The following is a 23,362-nucleotide window of genomic DNA, read 5'->3' on the forward strand; positions in this document are numbered from 1 at the left end:
TTGTACTGTCCACAATTCACGGTAACGGCATCACCCCTGTCCCTGTGCGAGGTACCGCGGCAACGGTCCTCAAACCCGATTGTATCGTCGACTACAATCGGTATATGGGGAGGAGTTGATCTCTCTGATTAAGTTCTCAAGCCATATAATGCCATGCGCAAAACCCGGGCATGGTACAAAACAGTTGCGGTCTACTTGGTACAGGTTGCCTTGTACAACTCTTTTGTGCTATCATGGAGCACTGGCAACACAGGGAAATTCCTCCAGTTCTATGAGGCAGTCCTTAAGGCCCTGATCTTTTCTGACCGGGAAAGAGCAGGCCGGAGTACCTCGGGAACTGGAGGCGCCCAGATCGTCCCTGGCCAACACTTTCCAGGTGTGGTCCCTGTAAAGGGGACATATTAATCACCAATATTTATGCAAATATCGATAATTAATATTCATAAATGGGAGGAGCCACCTAGTGATAACTCCGCCCATTTATGCCTTTATATAATAATAACAATACCTTCGCTATGCTTCACACTGATCACTATGCTAGCTGCATGCGCCTTACTAAACTAACTATCGCCAATAACCACACGCCACACAGATAGTTATAAACCAAACACAGTATTTATTACTAACAATACACTACGCACGCAATACTAACAATACAGCACTAAATATACAATCCTAAACTACACTACACAGCACAATCCCAAATTCCACCCCACACACTATCTATATAATACAATAATACATTCGCATACACACAAATATCAGCAACCCACCCGCCTGACTAATCACTGTCCCTAAGGGGTACAAGGAGTTAAACACAATGGTGGCTCTGCAGGGGTTATTACCTGCAGGCCAAGGGACACAGGGTTATGAGTTATCAGGACAGTGGTAGCAGGGATCAGGCATTCACAGTCTAATATTTGCTTATAATTATATATATCTATATCAATGGAATAGATATATATATTTATAGCAGCACACCACAATATAAGTAACAATACTAACTACACTAACACATTCCCATTTCCACCCATCAACTAACTATACAATTCACACATTCAATATCAACAATCCACCCCACCTGACTATTCACTGTCCCTACGGGGTACGACGAAGGGTTAAAAGGATTTGTTTGCAGAGCAGAAGCATGCTCTACAAAGGAACCAAGGCAGGGAAACAGGGGTTATTCAGGGTACAGGGGTCTATGGGGGGTGAACCAGGGGAGAGCAGGCACACAGGGAAACAGGGGTAACCAGGGGAGACCAGGGGTGTACAGCAGGGATCAGGGACACAGCAGGGAGTGGGGGTAATCAGGGGTACTAATAGGGCCACAGGATCAGGGGTACAACAGGGGTATCCAATAAGGCAAGGGTTTGGGGATCAGGGTGTCCAGTAACATGGCAAGGGTAAATCAGGGCCCAGGGTCACATCACATCAAGGGTAAATCAGGGCCCAGGGTCCACATCAGGGACACAAATATAGGGGTTACAGGACCAGGGGTGTGGGTTAACCAGGGGAGAGATATAGCGGTCGGGGGTCAGGGGATATACTTAATCCTTCCAGCGTTAGTAGGCCATTTCCAGGCGGTCATCATGGAGCTGCACTCTCCCATGTATCTAGTCTGGTTGCAAGAGACAGCACCTCTGGCCGGTTCGGGGTTTTATAGCCCAAAAGCAACCCCCTCCTCAGGGATGTGACATCATAGTGTCACTGTGACGTATGCCTGCCTACAATCCCCAGAGTCCCCCCCCCCCCCTAGTCCCAAAGATGCTGGGAGTAGTGGGATGGAGTTTTAGCCATGGGCAGAGGTGTGGAAAAACAGGTTCTCAGATTCTTGATGTCTGGTTAGAAGGTCCCCTCACAAACGGTGCCAAAGCGTCTGATTGCTTTGGGCCTGAACAAAAGGGGACTAGATGCTAATCAGCTGTTATCCTACAGGCTATAACAACTCTGTAGACAACAGTTGGAATTGCATATATGCATATATATATCCACAGATGCTTGGGGGCTCATACTGTCATGCTGACATAAGTGTATATACATAGACACGTGTGCAAATACATACACACATATCTATATATACACACACCCTCGCATATATCTGGGGCATACAGGGGACATATATAAGAGGGCACATATATTTACTAATATAAGGGGGCACAGCTTCCAGGGACCACATATTTCCCACAGGGGCCACCATGAGCCCCTGGGGATCACCATGGGCAGACGTGCGCAGATGCTGGGCACATCTGCGCACATCACCCCATGATGCGGTGGTTAATGTATGCATATATATACCATACATGCCCGCACGTGTTTGCAGGCATGCATGGATATACATGCATACGTCTCAACCGCTCCTCAACAATCCCCCTGTTGTCGGAATATAATACGACAATATAATGGGGGAACGGGTTGAGATATGTTTGACCCCCTTCAACCCCATCTTTGGTGGAAGTTCAGGAAGAACTGTAGTGCACACTGATCTTTAGGTACTTAGACATCCCCAATCCAGCTTCCTCCGACCTGCCCTTCTGTCTTCTTCTTGACATCTTTAGGATACCACACACCCACAGTCTCTTGGTTAGCTGGTCTTTCTTTAACAGTCTTAGTGTCGGCCACCCCCACTTTGGAGTGACCACACCCCCACAGTCTCTCGGTAATTCTGCCGATCTTCAGGTATCTTCGTCCCCCCCAATTCTGGAGCGGGTTCACCCTTACAGTCTTTACCTTTCTATAACAGTCTCTTGGTGTCGGCCACCCCCACTTTGGAGTGACCACACCCCCACAGTCTCTCGGTAATTCTGCCGATCTTCAGGTATCTTCGCCCCCCCAATTCTGGAGCGGGTTCACCCTTACAGTCTTTGTCCCAACTTTCTTCTATCCAACATCTGTTTCCATCTTGATGGGTGCGGTTCTCCCGTGGACAGATTAATAGGTCTTTACAAGGCAGGTCAGACTCTTAAGCGGTGATGTCATAGTACCTAAATTCTACTGCGGAGAACACCTCCGCCACACTACACCTCCAGCCCTTCCCTTAAGAACCTCACCGTTCCAGGGTTCAAGGTGGCAAATGAATGATGCCTGTCCCTATCGTGACCTAACCTTATCCCCATTCACACAAAATACATGCCACATCCCTCCCAACACCACCAAATTCCATTAAATGTGTGTACCCATAGAGACTAATGCAACCTGGCATATCTCTACATCTCCAAAGACACAGGTAGGTCGCAGACCCCTGTGTCAATGGGAAACTACTATAGGATGCAAATGTGTACAGCCAAATAATAACTCACCGCAATGCGTTGGGCGAGTTTCCCTGGGTATAGGCTGTCACACATTTGTACCTAAAGTCTCTATGGGTACACAATCAACCAACATAATCAATCAATAAATACAATGTGCTATGGGGTTTCAGGGTAGTACAAGTTATACGTCCCGAACCCTCATCGGAAACAAAGTGTGTCCATACAATATTTGGCTACAGGAACAATGTTTGAGTTATGTCCTGAGCCTCCTCCTCCGGATAGTTCTGTAAAGTTCTGTCTGGTTCTGGTGTATTTGGTCAGTAAGTCCCTTGACCCTCAGATTACGATGACCAGAACCAGAAGAAGTTTCACTGGGTGAAACAATTGAATAAGTTCTTCCACCCGAACGTCTCCCAAGTCTTCCTCCAGAGCCTTAAATAATGCTCCCGCTGGATTGTGGCACAGTCTTCTCTAGAACACCTCTAGGCAGAGGTCGCTTAGTTGCCAAAATCCAGTGGGATCCTCTGGAGCTTCAAAACAGTGTCAGGGGGAATAGCTGGCCTCTTCTGTGGCATCTCCTAGGTTTTTCTTCCGCTCCATATAAAAATCACACCTATGGCAGAAGAAAATACCAGGCGCTCCCAGGGGAGATTCTCCCCTAACAGTGCAATTAATGTGAAAATTCCCAGCCCCAATACCTTTGACCCATGGGTAGAGAAAGGTATTGGGCTGCCCTTTATCTCACAGGACCCCTCGTTATCCCAACACTGTTGTCTGAACACCCTACCTTCAGAGGATTGAGTCCTCTGCTGCACATCCCTCTGCGCCAACAGATAAGGATGGCCACCCTACTAGGTTAGGATAACTGGAGTTCTGTGGACAAAGCACCATCTTGTTATTGATGGCACCGCATCCCTGTCCACCCATGTGTACCCAGGCTGATTTCCCCCTGTGATCCCGTCTTGTGGAGGCCCGCAGAACCAATGGCATAGTCATGCCCTGGTTCCCCAGGACCCCACAACACAAGAACACATTCCACACTCTGCTGCCAAACACTCTGCGTCCAATCCCTATCAGAGCTGTGCTACCTGACCGGACTAGAATTAAGTGCGCAGCACAACATTACACCAATGTTGTCTGTCCGCCCCAGTCCCCAGCGCAACACAGCCCTACCGAAAACCTGGAGCACAACAGTGCTATCTGTATCGATCTGAGACCCTGGTTGCCCAGAATAATATCACATCATCCTTTGTGTGCTGCATGGAGAAGGTCCTTATGCCTTCTCCCGACCAGCAGGATTTCCCGTGTGATATTTAATCACCAATATTTATGCAAATATCGATAATTAATATTCATAAATGGGAGGAGCCACCTAGTGATAACTCCGCCCATTTATGCCTTTATATAATAATAACAATACCTTCGCTATGCTTCACACTGATCACTATGCTAGCTGCATGCGCCTTACTAAACTAACTATCGCCAATAACCACACGCCACACAGATAGTTATAAACCAAACACAGTATTTATTACTAACAATACACTACGCACGCAATACTAACAATACAGCACTAAATATACAATCCTAAACTACACTACACAGCACAATCCCAAATTCCACCCCACACACTATCTATATAATACAATAATACATTCGCATACACACAAATATCAGCAACCCACCCGCCTGACTAATCACTGTCCCTAAGGGGTACAAGGAGTTAAACACAATGGTGGCTCTGCAGGGGTTATTACCTGCAGGCCAAGGGACACAGGGTTATGAGTTATCAGGACAGTGGTAGCAGGGATCAGGCATTCACAGTCTAATATTTGCTTATAATTATATATATCTATATCAATGGAATAGATATATATATTTATAGCAGCACACCACAATATAAGTAACAATACTAATTACACTAACACATTCCCATTTCCACCCATCAACTAACTATACAATTCACACATTCAATATCAACAATCCACCCCACCTGACTATTCACTGTCCCTACGGGGTACGACGAAGGGTTAAAAGGATTTGTTTGCAGAGCAGAAGCATGCTCTACAAAGGAACCAAGGCAGGGAAACAGGGGTTATTCAGGGTACAGGGGTCTATGGGGGGTGAACCAGGGGAGAGCAGGCACACAGGGAAACAGGGGTAACCAGGGGAGACCAGGGGTGTACAGCAGGGATCAGGGACACAGCAGGGAGTGGGGGTAATCAGGGGTACTAATAGGGCCACAGGATCAGGGGTACAACAGGGGTATCCAATAAGGCAAGGGTTTGGGGATCAGGGTGTCCAGTAACATGGCAAGGGTAAATCAGGGCCCAGGGTCACATCACATCAAGGGTAAATCAGGGCCCAGGGTCCACATCAGGGACACAAATATAGGGGTTACAGGACCAGGGGTGTGGGTTAACCAGGGGAGAGATATAGCGGTCGGGGGTCAGGGGATATACTTAATCCTTCCAGCGTTAGTAGGCCATTTCCAGGCGGTCATCATGGAGCTGCACTCTCCCATGTATCTAGTCTGGTTGCAAGAGACAGCACCTCTGGCCGGTTCGGGGTTTATAGCCCAAAAGCAACCCCCTCCTCAGGGATGTGACATCATAGTGTCACTGTGACGTATGCCTGCCTACAATCCCCAGAGTCCCCCCCCCCCCCTAGTCCCAAAGATGCTGGGAGTAGTGGGATGGAGTTTTAGCCATGGGCAGAGGTGTGGAAAAACAGGTTCTCAGATTCTTGATGTCTGGTTAGAAGGTCCCCTCACAAACGGTGCCAAAGCGTCTGATTGCTTTGGGCCTGAACAAAAGGGGACTAGATGCTAATCAGCTGTTATCCTACAGGCTATAACAACTCTGTAGACAACAGTTGGAATTGCATATATGCATATATATATCCACAGATGCTTGGGGGCTCATACTGTCATGCTGACATAAGTGTATATACATAGACACGTGTGCAAATACATACACACATATCTATATATACACACACCCTCGCATATATCTGGGGCATACAGGGGACATATATAAGAGGGCACATATATTTACTAATATAAGGGGGCACAGCTTCCAGGGACCACATATTTCCCACAGGGGCCACCATGAGCCCCTGGGGATCACCATGGGCAGACGTGCGCAGATGCTGGGCACATCTGCGCACATCACCCCATGATGCGGTGGTTAATGTATGCATATATATACCATACATGCCCGCACGTGTTTGCAGGCATGCATGGATATACATGCATACGTCTCAACCGCTCCTCAACAGTCCCCCATACTGGAAAGAAGGGACGGACCCAAAAAAGGTGCAGAGTGTGTCACAGGAGGGGGATACGGAAGGACACCACCACTCAATGTGACACTTGCCCCGATCATCCGGGCCTCTGCGTTATCGATTGCTTCAGGGAGTATCACACTTCCATGGAGTACTAAATTTATAATCCCCTTCCCCAATTCCAATTAGCCACTGACAATGGGAAAAAAAAACTATGGTTCTCAGAGATACAAAAACAACAAAAAATTTTTTTTTGAAAATATTATTTTGTAAAACTAAAATAAATAAAAAAAGTAGTCATATTAGATATCGCCCCATCCGTAAGAATCTGCTCTATAAAAATACCCCATGACCTAACCCCTCAGATGAACACGGTCAAAAAAATAAAATAAAAACGGTCCAAAAAAAGGTATTTTTTTGTCACCTTACATCACAAATAGTGTAATGGCAAGCGATCAAAAAGTCATATGCCCCCCCCCCAAAATAGTTCCAATAAAACCGTCCTCTCATCCCGCAAAAAATGAGCCCCTACCTAAGATAATCGGCTAAAAACTAAAAAAAAAAACTGACTCTTAGACTATGGAGATACTAAAATGTTTTTTTTTTGTTTATAAAAGGATAATATAGTGTAAAGCCTAAATAAATAAAAAAAAGTAGACATATTAGGTATCGCCGCGTCTGTAAGAATCTTCTCTATAAAAATACCCCATGACCTAACCCCTCAGATGAACACGGTCAAAAAAATAAAATAAAAACTGTGAAAAACAGAAATTTTTTGGCAAATTTTCCATTTTAAACCGTTTTTTCCAGTAGCAAAGCAAGGGTTAACAACCAATCAAAACTTAATATTTATTACCCTGATTCTGCAGTTTACAGTAACACCCCATATATGGTCGTAAACTGCTGTATGACCAAACGGCAGGGCGCAGAAGGAAAGGAACGCCGTATGGTTTCTGGAAGGCAGATTTTGCTGGGCTGGTTTATTTACTCCATGTCCCATTTGAAGCCCCCCTAATGCACTCCTAGAGTAAAAACTCCATAAAAGTGATCCCATCTATGAAACTACACCCTCAAGGTATTCAAAACTTATTTTACAAACTTTATTAACCCTTTAGGTGTTCCTCAACAGTTTATGGCAAATGGAGATGAAATTTCAGAATTTCTATTTTTGGTAAGCTTGCCTCACAAAAATGTAATATAGAGCAACCAAAAATCATATGTACCCTAAAAATAGTCCCAACAAAACTGCCACCCTATCCCGTAGTTTCCAAAATGGGGTCACTTTTATGGAGTTTCTACTCTAGGGGTGCATCAGGGGGGCTTCAAATGGGACATGGTGTAAATAAACCAGTCCAGCAAAATCTGCCTTCCAAAAACCACACGGCGCACCTTTCACTCTACGCCCTACCGTGTGCCCGTACAGTAGTTTACGGCCACATATGGGGTGTTTCTGCAAAATACAGAATTTGGGCAATAAATATTGAGTTTTGTTTGGCTGTTAACCTTTGCTTTGTTACTGGAAAAAATTGATTAAAATGGAAAATTAGCCAAAAAATGTAAATGATTACATTTCATCTCCATTTGCCAATAACTCTTGTGGAACACCTAAGGGCTCTTTCACACCTGCGTTATTGTCTTCCGGCATAGAGTTCCGTCGTCGGGACTCTATGCCGGAAGAATACTGATCAGGATTATCCTAATGCATTCTGAATGGAGTGAAATCCGTTCAGGATGCATCAGGATGTCTTCAGTTCCGGTACGGAACGTTTTTTGGCCGGAGAAAATACCGCAGCATGCTGCGCTTTTTGCTCCGGCCAAAAATCCTGAAGACTTGCCGCAAGGCCGGATCCGGGATCAATGCCCATTGAAAGGCATTGATCCGGATCCGGCTTTAAGCTAAACGTCGTTTCGGCGCATTGCCGGAGCCGACATTTAGCTTTTTCAGAGTGGTTACCATGGCTGCCGGGACGCTAAAGTCCTGACAGCCATGGTAAGTGTAGCGGGGAGCGGGGGAGCAGCATACTTACCGTCCGTGCGGCTCCCCGGGCGCTCCAGAGTGACGTCAGGGCGCCCCAAGCGCATGGATCATGTGATCACATGGATCACGTCATCCATGCGCATGGGGCGCTCTGACGTCACTCTGGAGCGCCCGGGGAGCCGCACGGACGGTAAGTATGCTGCTCCCCCGCTCCCCACTACTACTATGGCAACCAGGACTTTAATAGCGTCCTGGGTGCCATAGTAACACTGAACGCATTTGGAAGACGGTTCCGTCTTCAAATGCTTTCAGTACACTTGCGTTGTTACGGATCCGGCAGGCACCTCCGGCAACGGAAGTGCATGCCGGATCCCAACAACGCAAGTGTGAAAGAGGCCTAAGGGGGTTAACGACATTTGAAAAATCTGTTTTGAATACCTTGAGGGGTGTAGTTTCTTAGATGGGGTCACTTTTATGGAGTTTCTATTCTAGGGGTGCATCAGGGGGGCTTCAAATGGGGCATGGTGTAAATAAACCAGTCCAGCAAAATCTGCCTTCCAAAAACCACACGGCGCACCTTTTCCTCTACGCCCCGCTGTGTGGCCGTACAGTAGTTTATGGCCACATATGGGGTGTTTCTGCAAACTACAGAATCGCGGCAATAAATATTGAGTTTTGTTTGGCTGTTAACCCTTGCTTTGTTACTGGAAAAAATGGATTAAAATGGAAAATTAGCCCAAAAATTTTAATTTTGAAATGTTATCTCCATATGCCATTAACTCCTGTGGAACACTTAAAAGGTTTTATGTTTGTAAAATCAGCTTTGAATACCTTGAGGAGTGTAGTTTCTAGAATAGGGGTCATTTTTTGGTGGTTTATATTATGTAAGCCTCACAAAGTGACTTCAGACCTGAACTGGTCCTTAAAAAGTGGGTTTTTGAAAATTTCAGAAAAATTTCAAGATTTGCTTCTAAACTTCTAAGCCTTGTAACGTCCCCAAAAAATAAAATGTCATTCCCAAAATGATCCAAACATGAAGTAGACATATGGGAAATGTAAAATAATAACTATTTTTGGAGATATTATTTTTGGAGATATTACTATCTATTATAATAGTATAGAAATGTAAATTTAGAAATTGGCACATTTTTCAAAATTTTTGGTAAATTTGGTATTTTTTTATAAATAAAAATGTTTTTTTTTTTACTCCATTTTACCAGTATCATGAAGTACAATATGTGACGAAAAAACACTCAGAATGGCCTGGATAAGTAAAAGCGTTTTAAAGTTATTCACACATAAAGTGACACTGGTCAGATTTGCAAAAAATGACCTGGTCCTTAAGGTGAAAATGAGCCCGGTCCCTGAGGGCTTAAATTAAATCCCTCTGGCTGATGGCTACTCAGCTGGAAAATTCAGAAAGACTCCCTGTTCAGGAGTTTCCTCCTGTAATCACCTCCTCTCCTAGGTGCTTTAACTCTTTCGATCCCTTGTATGAGCATACCGGACGTGTCCCCTCCATGGGAAACCGCAAAGTGTAGACTAGCCGCAGACACCCCGCGGCTCCCATGGTGCGGCACGTCCGAAATATGCTTGCGGATTCTCACCTTGATGGCATTGGTGGTGCAGCCCACATACTGTAAGTTACAAGTTCCACATGTGATTAAATATACTGCATATGTAGTGTTACAGTTAATATAGGATTTTATATGAAAATCCTTGCCATTGGCAGCGGACTTAAATGACCTAGCTTCCACAATATGGTCACAGCACACACATTTAGCATGTCCACATCTGTAACTACCCTTTGTTTTCAGCCAATTTGGCTGCAATAATTTTCAATCTTGATAGAGGCTCGGACTAACGTACGTAGCTACTGTAGGGGCTCTACGGGCCGCACACCTGACGCCTCCCGCTGCTATTTTCGCCCATTGTTTATTAAAAGCCAGGATCGGGAAGTGTTGTTTAATGATCTTACAAATTTCGGGATACTCAACACTATATTGTGTCACAAAAGTACTCTGGGGAGTCATATCTGACAATATCTGTGGCTTAATGTGTTCCTGTTTCATTGCCGGATAAACTAGCAAATTCCTATCCATATCTAATGTTTGTTGTATATACCTGCCAACATGTTTTTCGCGAATATGCCCTCTGTGCCAATCTATTCATAATGACATTGCTTCCACCATGAAGGAGTTTACCTCTGTACAATTCCATCTGGCGCGGATCATCTCACCCTTGGGTATATTATGTACAGTGTGTGGTGGGTGACAAGAGGATCCGTGTAATATAGTATTACCTGCTAGGGGTTTTCTAAAGGTGGATGTGCATATAGTCGTAGTGGCAGAGTCCCCCCTCAGGCGCAAGTCCAAAAATGATATCTCATGTGGTTCATGATGAACACTAAAAGAGATAGTATTTAAATAGGAATTGAGATATTGGGCAAAAGGTGGTATGGCCGCCACATCCCCAGACCAGATAAAAATCAGGTCATCGAAGTAGCGACCATACTACCTTATATGCTCCCAAAATGGATGGGTGTCGATGAGGAGAAAGCCCCTCTCCCACCATGCCATAAAGATATTAACTATGGAGGGAGAGAACTTGGCCCCATCGACACCCCAGACACCTGTAAATAAAACCTGTCATTAAACATGCACTCCCCAAAACACACAACCATGTTTTCCCTCCCCCATTCAGACCAATTGTGGCAGGAATTGGTTCATTTTCAGAGAGACTATCCCAATGGGTGGACTCACTTCTGCAACCTGTAGTCCCACACATACCAGGGTTTCTAAGGGACACCAGATCAGTTCTACAGGAACTTGATACCATGGAATGGTCTGCACAGTACACATGGATCACAGCTGACGTGGTTTCATTATATACGAACATACCACATGAGCTGGCCCTTAGACCCCTGGTATGGTTTCTAGAAACATATAGTGATTTCACCGTAGGACTGCAGGAGTATGTAGTGTTGGTGGTGGACTTCCTCCTCAGGCACAATTTCTTCATGTTTAATGACGGGTTTTATTTACAGGTGTCTGGGGTGTCGATGGGGCCAAGTTCTCTCCCTCCATAGCCAATATCTTTATGGCATGGTTGGAGAGGGGCTTTCTCCTCATTGACACCCATCCATTTTGGGAGCATATAAGGTGGTATGGTCGCTACATCAATGACCTGATTTTTATCTGGTCTGGGGATGTGGCGGCCATACCACCTTTTGCCCAATATCTCAATTCCTGTTTAAATACTATCTCTTTTAGTGTTCATCATGAACCACATGAGATATCCAGGGCTGACTCCAAGTTCATGTGGGTCCTTGGGCGATAAAGTCTTAGTGGGCGCTTACAGCAATGAAACTGCATGTATTATAGATGAAATACCTTACACAGAGCATGCTACAGAGCGGATATATGTGGATCAGTCCTTATGTGCCTACTTTTATTTTCTACCCAATGTTTCAGTCCCTCAGGTCTACTCACAGATATGCCAAGATATGTGCCCCCCTCACAGTAGATATGCCAAGATATGTGCCCCCTTCACAGTTGATATCCCAAAATATGTGCCCCCTCACAGTTGATATGCCAAGATATGTGTCCCCTCACAGTAGATATGCCAAGATATGTGTCCCCTCACAGTAGATATGCCAAGATATGTGCCCCCTCACAGTACATATGCCAAGATATGTGCCCCTTCATAGTAGATATCCCAAAATATGTGCCCCCTCACAGTTGATATGCCAAGATGTGTGCCCCCTTCACAGTAGATATGCCAAGATATTTGCCCTCTTACGGTGGATATGTCAAGATATGTGCCCAGTGCCCCTTTCACAGTGGTTATGCCCAGATGTGCCCCTTACCAGGAAGTAAAAAAAAATATAAATAAAAAATACTCCTCTCCTCAATCACCTGGCTCCTCACGTGATCTGTGCTCCCCATCAGCAGCAGTAGGATAACTGTGACACATCGCGCTGCTGTGTAGGAGGAGCAGAGGCTGATTCCCAGCCTGCCCCGCTCTTCCTCCTACACAGATCAGCAGGACGATGTGTGAGGACATTGTGCTGCTGCAGCTGTGGAGCACTGGCAGCTCAATGGTGGAGCGGGGAGCAAATAGTTCCCTGCTTCAGTTGCATGCCTACGGTGTTTGGCACCCGGGCGGATCCTTTCTCTGGCACCCCCCCCCCCAATACTTTAAAAAAAATTGTGCCCCCTTTACAGTAGTTTTGTACAGATGTGTGCCCCCTCACAGTAGTTATGCCCACATTGTGCCCCCTTCACAGTAATAATCCCCATTGTGCCCCCTTCATAGTAATAATCCCAATTGTGCCCCCTTTATAGTAGAAATGCCCATTGTGCCTTCACATTAGTAATACCCTCTGTGCCCCCTCCAGAGTAGTAATGCCCTCTGTGCCCCCTCCATAGTAGAAATGCCCTCTGCGCCCCCTCTATAGTAATAAAGTCCTCTGCGCCCCCTCCATAGTAATAAAGTCCTCTGTGCCCCCTCCATAGTAATAAAGACCTTTGTGCCCCTCCATAGTAAAAAAGTCCTCTGTGACCCCTCTATATTAAAAACAAAAAAACACAGTTACTACTCACCTTGTCCCGTTCCTGAAGCTCACAGTACTCTCTCCTCTACAGACACAGATCGCTCTGCAGCACTGTGTGGGTGGAGCTTATTCAGATTACGGGCTGCAGGCTCCGCCCACACAGGCCAGGAGCGCGATCCGTTCCTGCAGGCTAAATGATGGAGTGGGGAGAAGTCTTCCTGCTTCACCATTCAGAGCACGGCTGGCCTGAGGGAGGGGAGGAGCGCGGGGAGCTGATCGGTGAGTGACAGCACCCAGCTCCCTGCGCTTCAGCAATGAGCGCTTCCATCTGTATTGATGGAAGCGCTCATTGCCTCTGGCAGCTGTGCTGTGGGCCCCAGCACTTGCCCGGGTATGCAGGGTGCTGACGCCGTCCTTGGAGATATCATTTTTGGACTTGCGCCTGCGGGGAGACTCTGCTACTGAGGCTATATGCACATCCACCTTTAGAAAACCCTTAGCAGGTAATACTATATTACACGGATCCTCTTGTCACCCACCACACACTGTACATAATATACCCAAGGGTGAGATGATCCGCGCCAGATGGAATTGTACAGAGGTAAACTCCTTCATGGTGGAAGCAATGTCATTATGAATAGATTGGCACAGAGGGCATATTCGCGAAAAACATGTTGGCAGGTATATACAACAAACATTAGATATGGATAGGAATCTGCTAGTTTATCCGGCAATGAAACAGGAACACATTAAGCCACAGATATTGTCAGATATGACTCCCCAGAGTACTTTTGTGACACAATATAGTGTTGAGTATCCCGAAATTTGTAAGATCATTAAACAACACTTCCCGATCCTGGCTTTTGATAAACAATGGGTGAAAATAGCAGCGGGAGGCGTCAGGTGTGCGGCCCGTAGAGCCCCTACAGTTGCTACGTACGTTAGTCCGAGCCTCTATCAAGATTGAAAATTATTGCAGCCAAATTGGCTGAAAACAAAGGGTAGTTACAGATGTGGACATGCTAAATGCAATTCCAATGCTGAAAAAAATAGAACATGTCCTATTCTTGTCCACAATAGCGGACAAGAATAGGCCTATTCTATTAGTGCTGGCAATGTGTGGTCCGCAAAATGCGGAACGCACATTGCCGCTGTCCGTGTTTTGCGGATCCGTGGATCCGCAAAACACACACGGATGTGTCAATGGACCCTTAATCACATGTGGAACTTGTAACTTACAGAATGTGGGCTGCACCACCAATGCCATCAAGGTGAGAATACGCAAGCATATTTCGGACGTGCCGCACCATGGGAGCCGCGGGGTGTCTGCGGCTAGTCTACACTTTGTGGTTTCCCATGGAGGGGACACGTCCGGTATGCTCGTACAAGGGATCGAAAGAGTTAAAGCACCTAGGAGAGGAGGTGATCACAGGAGGAAACTCCTGAACAGGGAGTCTTTCTGGATTTTCCAGCTGAGTAGCCGTCAGCCAGAGGGACTTATAAAAGGCTGGATTTAATATTACAGCAATGATGCAATCAGATATAGTAATAGATGTTTCCCATCTCAGACGTAGTGTCCAATACAGACATGTTTTTAGTGAAGGAAGATGATACATGTGGATGGCAGCATTTCCCCCGGGTCAATTAGGGGCACAGGTTGACCCACTATATCTGCTGCACTCAGTTGTGTCTTACTAGGTCATGAGTAAGGACTTACCGTACATCTCAGGTAGCCCGAAACGCGTAGACCATGACTGGTTATACTGGATGTATTTTTAACCGCTTAAATAAAGTACCATTTTAACCGTTGCAAAACTGAGCTGGATTTTTGCTCTTCATTTGGTTCTCATAATGATGGGTCTGCTGTCAGGCAGCTGCTGATGGAAGATAAAGGACTGCCTGTTCTTCACTTTATTACATTATCTCTGATGACATCCCGCTGACAGAACACGTGGCGCCCATTAACAGGGGAAGAACAGGGAGGGAGCGCATCCCATAATAACTACATTTTGGGTAGTTGCTGTTTATGCAGTTTTCCAAAAGTGTCAGTCAGTGACATCAGGGCTTGACCATAATAATGATTCTTGGTCCTGTATTTTCAATCCCATTCACAACCTATGGGCTGGGTGCCGTCATTAACAGGGTATCTCGGGTTCAGTGTGATGACGCCACTACCCTGCCGGATGATGTCAAATGGTACAGTGTAACAATGACGTCCACTGACAAAGCAGTGTAGGGTAAAGAGTCGTGACGTCACATCATATAGTACAGCAGAGGGAGATGGCGTCATAGAATATCTTGCAGAATCCAGGTGAGGCCATGCAGCGTGATGACGTCACGCCGCGATATCTCGTGCAGGGTACCATGGTCATGTATGATAAACGAGGCTCTCCATAGATAGTGATAATGACGTGTGTGAGGGAGGGGGGCGCTGGTCACGTGCTGGGGGGGCTTTTCTGTGATCTTCCAGAAAGAGAATGGCGAACCTGGCAGAGAGGAGGGCAGCGGCAGCCGTGCACCAGGTAAGACCCCCGGGGGAGGCGGAGGGTGGAGCAGGGGTCACCCGCTGAAGATGAGGAGGACGATGCCTGATCCGGGAGGCTCCCGTATGTTTATTATAGGAGGTCACGTGACGCTTTATAGAACACCAGGTGGACGGCAGCAGTTCGCGGCAGGTGTGCGCCAAGCATCTGACTGTTCCCTATGTAAATGTCGCAGGGAGAGGGTGTGCACAATGGCATATATGTACATGTGTGAATCAGTGGGGAGATGTATCCAAGCATATGACATACGGTGTGACCTGTGCAGCTGCACGAGGACCCTGCAGGCAGGGGTGTGATCCTTGCAGAGGTCAGTTGATGGGCATATGTCCATGTACATCAGTAGTATCATATCATACAAGCATGTAACACATAACAAGTCTGCTGCTGACATGCTACAGTATTGTGTGACATGTTCTCGGGCTGAACATGATGTCCCTCCCACAGAGTAATCATGTGACTGTGTGCCATGAGTGCGGGTAATGGCCTGTGACGTACAGTAGACCTCTGGCTGCTATGGCGTCCTGAAATGATGTAGGATCAGAGTTAATCATTGTACTAATTGTTATAATGTACAGGAGTCAGCGTGAAAACAGGACGCAGCACATGATATAGGTGTAGGATTGAGCGTAGACGGGAGTGTTACTGAACCCCTGTAGTGGATCACCCACGGCAGACTGCAAAGTGCCCAAAAATGGAAAGCCTGAGACAGCTGATGGCCAGATCTTGTGATCCCAGAAGACAGGTGATAATCAGTATGGCTGCCGTCACTGCTCCTACTGAGATTGTCCTCCAGAGTCACCTCCTTATTTGCGAATCTTAGATATATTGCTGGACAGGGGACAAAGCTCAAGGTTCATGGGCCCTGGTGCAAAAGTACAGCTTGCCCCCTCTCTCCCACCGACCACTTGTCTATATGGCTGCTGTCTACAACCCACCCATTTATCTGCATCGCTGCCAGTGTTCCCTCTAAACGTCTATGTCTTCCTGCCTGGTGGTCTGTGGCAGTAAAGGTGTTAGCGATAGCATCCACAGATCAATGAAAGGGTTAATGTCAATATTCTTGGTGGTCTAGGGTAATGAAGAGGTTAATGTGAGCATATCTGGTGATTTTGGACAGTGTGGGGGTTTATTCTAGTGTCTCTGCTGGTGTTGGTTGGTGTAGGGATTATTGCCAGTTTACCTGTACCTGGTGGTCTAGGACAGTGAGAAGGTTACGTCCAGTATTCCTGGTGGTCTAGGACAGTGAGAAGGTTACGTCCAGTATTCCTGGTGGTCTCTCTAGGGCAATGAATTGGTTAGACTGTGCCAATCTATCCACTTCTCCTGACCCCTTTTCCTGTTCCCATGCCACCATATGAACAGAGTGGCAGGTTGCACATTTCTCCTGCTACTCCATTCATTCTCTATGGGACTGCCTGCAATAGCTGAAGTGCTTGGCAATCTCCAGCAGACCCCACTGATCAGATACTTATTCCCAGTCCTATGGATAAGGGGTTAAAGGGGTTATCCAATACTATAAACTGCCCCCCCCCCCACCTCCTGCCATTGGCTGCTGCTCCCCCCCCCCCCCCCCCCCCCCCCGACACCAGATGTTTTAATCGGCACACGGGGAGAAGCGGTGTCGGGAGCGGGGTTAAGTATATTCCCTGTGAGGAGCCCGAAATATCGGGGGGCAGTTTATAGTATTGGATAACCCCTTTAAGTTAATATTTTGGAGTAGGAGGGAACGGTTAATTCTGTATACCTGAGGTCCAGTGGTTATTCGCCTCTCCAGGCTCCAGCGGGGCCAGGGCTGTAACTTTTTAGCTACACAGTTCTCTCTATGATCGGACAGGGCCATTCAAAAGCATTCTGCCCAGTTATTCAGGGATTAAGGGCATCTGTTGAGGGGCTCCCTGGCTTAGAGGCTTTAACCATGGACGTTTGCTATTCAGCGGTCTGGGAAAGCTGGGATCTGGGATTTTGCGGATCTGTAATGTGGATATAGTTGTTGTTGAACTTCCTGCAGTGATTCTACAGTATCATTCTCTGAATGGACAATACTATCGATCTAAATTGACATTTCCCTTACTAGTTCCTCTCTGTTCTTCACCACCCAACCACATCATGGCTATCAAAAGATAATACACCTCCCTCATATAACCCCCCTCAGCTGCTGCAGAACCTCATAATACACATGTCAGCTGCTCTTATGAATCAGCCGATCTTATAACAAAATTTTCTTGTGTTTATTTCTCTACAGAACTGCAAAAATGGTTGTGAGAGTGGGAAACCTGGCTGTGATGATCATGTGCCCGGTGCCTTCAAGGTGAGTTGTGTGCATTCAAGGGTCACTAGAGATCCAATGACAAGTACCTGGCATATAGCCGACCACAGTAGAATTATATTACTGTGATATTCAGTGATGTCAGTAACAGGGGGCGGGGCTGTGACAACCTCTCAGACATGATATAGAGGCTGGTTGTCAGCAGTAATATATGGCTTAGCAGTTACTGTAGTATAAGGTGTGTGGATCTCATGTCTGATCACAATGTAATTATATTACTATTATACTCAGTGATGTCAGTAACAGGGGGCGGGGCTGTGACAACCTCTCAGACATGATATAGAGGCTGGTTGTCAGCAGTAATAGATGGAATAGCTGTTACTGTAGTATAAGGTGTGTGGATCTCATGTCTGATCACAGTGTAATTATATTACTATTATATTCAGTGATGTCAGTAACAGGGGGCGGGGCTGTGACAACCTCTCAGACATGATATAGAGGCTGGTTGTCAGCAGTAATAGATGGAATAGATGTTACTGTAGTATCAGGTGTGTGGATCTCATGTCTGATCACAGTGTAATTATATTATTATTATACTCAGTGATGTCAGTAACAGGGGGCGGGGCTGTGACAACTTCAGTCATAATATAGGGACTGGTTGTCAGCAGTAATAGATGGAATAGCTGTTACTGTAGTATAAGGTGTGTGGATCTCATGTCTGATCACAATGTAATTATATTACTATTATACTCAGTGATGTCAGTAACAGGGGGCGGGGCTGTGACAACCTCTCAGACATGATATAGAGGCTGGTTGTCAGCAGTAATAGATGGAATAGCTGTTACTGTAGTATAAGGTGTGTGGATCTCATGTCTGATCACAATGTAATTATATTACTATTATACTCAGTGATGTCAGTAACAGGGGGCGGGGCTGTGACAACCTCTCAGACATGATATAGAGGCTGGTTGTCAGCAGTAATAGATGGAATAGCTGTTACTGTAGTATAAGGTGTGTGGATCTCATGTCTAATCACAGTGTAATTATATTACTATTATATTCAGTGATGTCAGTAACAGGGAGCGGGGCTGTGACAACCTCTCAGACATGGTATAGAGGCTGGTTGTCAGCAGTAATAGATGGAATAGCTGTTACTGTAGTATAAGATGTGTGGATCTCATGTCTTATCCCAGTGTAATTATATTACTATTATATTCAGTGATGTCAGTAACAGGGGGCGGGGCTGTGACAACCTCTCAGACATGATATAGAAGCTGGTTGTCAGCAGTAATAGATGGAATAGCAGTTACTGTAGTATAAGGTGTGGATCTCATGTCTGATCACAATGTAATTATATTACTATTATATTCAGTGATGTCAGTAATAGGAGGCGGGGCTGTGACAACCTCTCAGACATGATATAGATGCTGGTTGTCAGCAATAATAGATGGAATAGATGTTACTGTAGTATAAGGTGTGTGATCTCATGTCTGATCACAATGTAATTATATTACTATTATATTCAGTGATGTCAGTAACAGGGGGCGGGGCTGTGACAACCTCTCAGACATGATATAGAGGCTGGTTGTCAGCAGTAATAGATGGAATAGCTGTTACTGTAGTATAAGGTGTGTGATCTCATGTCTGATCACAATGTAATTATATTACTATTATATTCAGTGATGTCAGTAACAGGGGGCGGGGCTGTGACAACCTCTCAGACATGATATAGAGGCTGGTTGTCAGCAGTAATAGATGGAATAGATGTTACTGTAGTATAAGGTGTGTGGATCTCATGTCTGATCACAATGTAATTATATTACTATTATACTCAGTGATGTCAGTAACAGGGGGCGGGGCTGTGACAACCTCTTAGACATGATATAGAGGCTGGTTGTCAGCAGTAATAGATGGAATAGCTGTTACTGTAGTATAAGGTGTGTGATCTCATGTCTGATCACAATGTAATTATATTACTGTTATACTCAGTGATGTCAGTAACAGGGGGCGGGGCTGTGACAACTTCAGTCATAATATAGGGACTGGTTGTCAGCAGTAATAGATGGAATAGCTGTTACTGTAGTATAAGGTGTGTGGATCTCATGTCTGATCACAATGTAATTATATTACTATTATACTCAGTGATGTCAGTAACAGGGGGCGGGGCTGTGACAACTTCAGTCATAATGTAGGGACTGGTTGTCAGCAGTAATAGATGGAATAGCAGTTACTGTAGTATAAAGGTGTGTGGATCTCATGTCTGATCACAGAGTAATTATATTACTATTATATTCAGTGATGTCAGTAACAGGGGGCGGGGCTGTGACAACTTCAGTTATAATATAGGGACTGGTTGTCAGCAGTAATAGATGGAATAGCTGTTACTGTAGTATAAGGTGTGTGGATCTCATGTCTGATCACAATGTAATTATATTACTATTATACTCAGTGATGTCAGTAACAGGGGGCGGGGCTGTGACAACTTCAGTCATAATATAGGGACTGGTTGTCAGCAGTAATAGATGGAATAGCAGTTACTGTAGTATAAAGGTGTGTGGATCTCATGTCTGATCACAGAGTAACTATATAACTATTATATTCAGTGATGTCAGTAACAGGGGGCGGGGCTGTGACAACTTCAGTTATAATATAGGGACTGGTTGTCAGCAGTAATAGATGGAATAGCTGTTACTGTAGTATAAGGTGTGTGGATCTCATGTCTGATCACAATGTAATTATATTACTATTATACTCAGTGATGTCAGTAACAGGGGGCGGGGCTGTGACAACCTCTCAGACATGATTTAGAGGCTGGTTGTCAGCAGTAATAGATGGAATAGATGTTACTGTAGTATAAGATGTGTGGATCTCATGTCTGATCACAATGTAATTATATTACTATTATATTCAGTGATGTCAGTAACAGGGGGCGGGGCTGTGACAACCTCTCAGACATGATATAGAGGCTGTTGTCAGCAGTAATAGATGGAATAGCTGTTACTGTAGTATAAGGTGTGTGGATCTCATGTCTGATCACAATGTAATTATATTACTATTATACTCAGTGATGTCAGTAACAGGGGGCGGGGCTGTGACAACCTCTCAGACATGATATAGAGGCTGGTTGTCAGCAGTAATAGATGGAATAGCTGTTACTGTAGTATAAGGTGTGTGGATCTCATGTCTGATCACAATGTAATTATATTACTATTATACTCAGTGATGTCAGTAACAGGGGGCGGGGCTGTGACAACCTCTCAGACATGATATAGAGGCTGGTTGTCAGCAGTAATAGATGGAATAGCTGTTACTGTAGTATAAGGTGTGTGGATCTCATGTCTAATCACAGTGTAATTATATTACTATTATATTCAGTGATGTCAGTAACAGGGAGCGGGGCTGTGACAACCTCTCAGACATGGTATAGAGGCTGGTTGTCAGCAGTAATAGATGGAATAGCTGTTACTGTAGTATAAGATGTGTGGATCTCATGTCTTATCCCAGTGTAATTATATTACTATTATATTCAGTGATGTCAGTAACAGGGGGCGGGGCTGTGACAACCTCTCAGACATGATATAGAGGCTGGTTGTCAGCAGTAATAGATGGAATAGCTGTTACTGTAGTATAAGGTGTGTGGATCTCATGTCTGATCACAATGTAATTATATTACTATTATATTCAGTGATGTCAGTAATAGGAGGCGGGGCTGTGACAACCTCTCAGACATGATATAGATGCTGGTTGTCAGCAATAATAGATGGAATAGATGTTACTGTAGTATAAGGTGTGTGATCTCATGTCTGATCACAATGTAATTATATTACTATTATATTCAGTGATGTCAGTAACAGGGGGCGGGGCTGTGACAACCTCTCAGACATGATATAGAGGCTGGTTGTCAGCAGTAATAGATGGAATAGCTGTTACTGTAGTATAAGGTGTGTGATCTCATGTCTGATCACAATGTAATTATATTACTATTATATTCAGTGATGTCAGTAACAGGGGGCGGGGCTGTGACAACCTCTCAGACATGATATAGAGGCTGGTTGTCAGCAGTAATAGATGGAATAGATGTTACTGTAGTATAAGGTGTGTGGATCTCATGTCTGATCACAATGTAATTATATTACTATTATACTCAGTGATGTCAGTAACAGGGGGCGGGGCTGTGACAACCTCTTAGACATGATATAGAGGCTGGTTGTCAGCAGTAATAGATGGAATAGCTGTTACTGTAGTATAAGGTGTGTGATCTCATGTCTGATCACAATGTAATTATATTACTGTTATACTCAGTGATGTCAGTAACAGGGGGCGGGGCTGTGACAACTTCAGTCATAATATAGGGACTGGTTGTCAGCAGTAATAGATGGAATAGCTGTTACTGTAGTATAAGGTGTGTGGATCTCATGTCTGATCACAATGTAATTATATTACTATTATACTCAGTGATGTCAGTAACAGGGGGCGGGGCTGTGACAACTTCAGTCATAATGTAGGGACTGGTTGTCAGCAGTAATAGATGGAATAGCAGTTACTGTAGTATAAAGGTGTGTGGATCTCATGTCTGATCACAGAGTAATTATATTACTATTATATTCAGTGATGTCAGTAACAGGGGGCGGGGCTGTGACAACTTCAGTTATAATATAGGGACTGGTTGTCAGCAGTAATAGATGGAATAGCTGTTACTGTAGTATAAGGTGTGTGGATCTCATGTCTGATCACAATGTAATTATATTACTATTATACTCAGTGATGTCAGTAACAGGGGGCGGGGCTGTGACAACTTTAGTCATAATATAGGGACTGGTTGTCAGCAGTAATAGATGGAATAGCAGTTACTGTAGTATAAAGGTGTGTGGATCTCATGTCTGATCACAGAGTAACTATATAACTATTATATTCAGTGATGTCAGTAACAGGGGGCGGGGCTGTGACAACTTCAGTTATAATATAGGGACTGGTTGTCAGCAGTAATAGATGGAATAGCTGTTACTGTAGTATAAGGTGTGTGGATCTCATGTCTGATCACAATGTAATTATATTACTATTATACTCAGTGATGTCAGTAACAGGGGGCGGGGCTGTGACAACCTCTCAGACATGATTTAGAGGCTGGTTGTCAGCAGTAATAGATGGAATAGATGTTACTGTAGTATAAGATGTGTGGATCTCATGTCTGATCACAATGTAATTATATTACTATTATATTCAGTGATGTCAGTAACAGGGGGCGGGGCTGTGACAACCTCTCAGACATGATATAGAGGCTGTTGTCAGCAGTAATAGATGGAATAGCTGTTACTGTAGTATAAGGTGTGTGGATCTCATGTCTGATCACAATGTAATTATATTACTATTATACTCAGTGATGTCAGTAACAGGGGGCGGGGCTGTGACAACCTCTCAGACATGATATAGAGGCTGGTTGTCAGCAGTAATAGATGGAATAGCTGTTACTGTAGTATAAGGTGT

At 44.9% G+C, this 23,362-nt stretch overlaps 1 protein-coding gene across 2 annotated transcripts in view; it reads left to right on the forward strand.

The window, feature by feature from the left end:
- LOC121005018 (branched-chain-amino-acid aminotransferase, cytosolic-like) overlaps positions 1-23,362 on the forward strand; it is a 143,469-nt gene that overhangs the window by 44,705 nt on the left and 75,402 nt on the right. The window contains exons 1-2 of one of the 2 annotated variants that reach the window (XM_040437515.1): positions 15,532-15,591; positions 17,855-17,920. In XM_040437515.1, coding sequence (XP_040293449.1) covers positions 15,547-15,591; positions 17,855-17,920 — 111 coding nt within the window. In that variant the 5' untranslated portion in view covers positions 15,532-15,546. Of the gene's footprint in view, positions 1-15,531; positions 15,592-17,854; positions 17,921-23,362 lie in introns of those variants that run through there. The other variant, XM_040437524.1, reaches the window with a different exon arrangement.

Source organism: Bufo bufo, chromosome 1, assembly GCF_905171765.1.
Source record: "Bufo bufo chromosome 1, aBufBuf1.1, whole genome shotgun sequence".
In the NCBI taxonomy this organism is placed as follows: domain Eukaryota; kingdom Metazoa; phylum Chordata; class Amphibia; order Anura; family Bufonidae; genus Bufo; species Bufo bufo.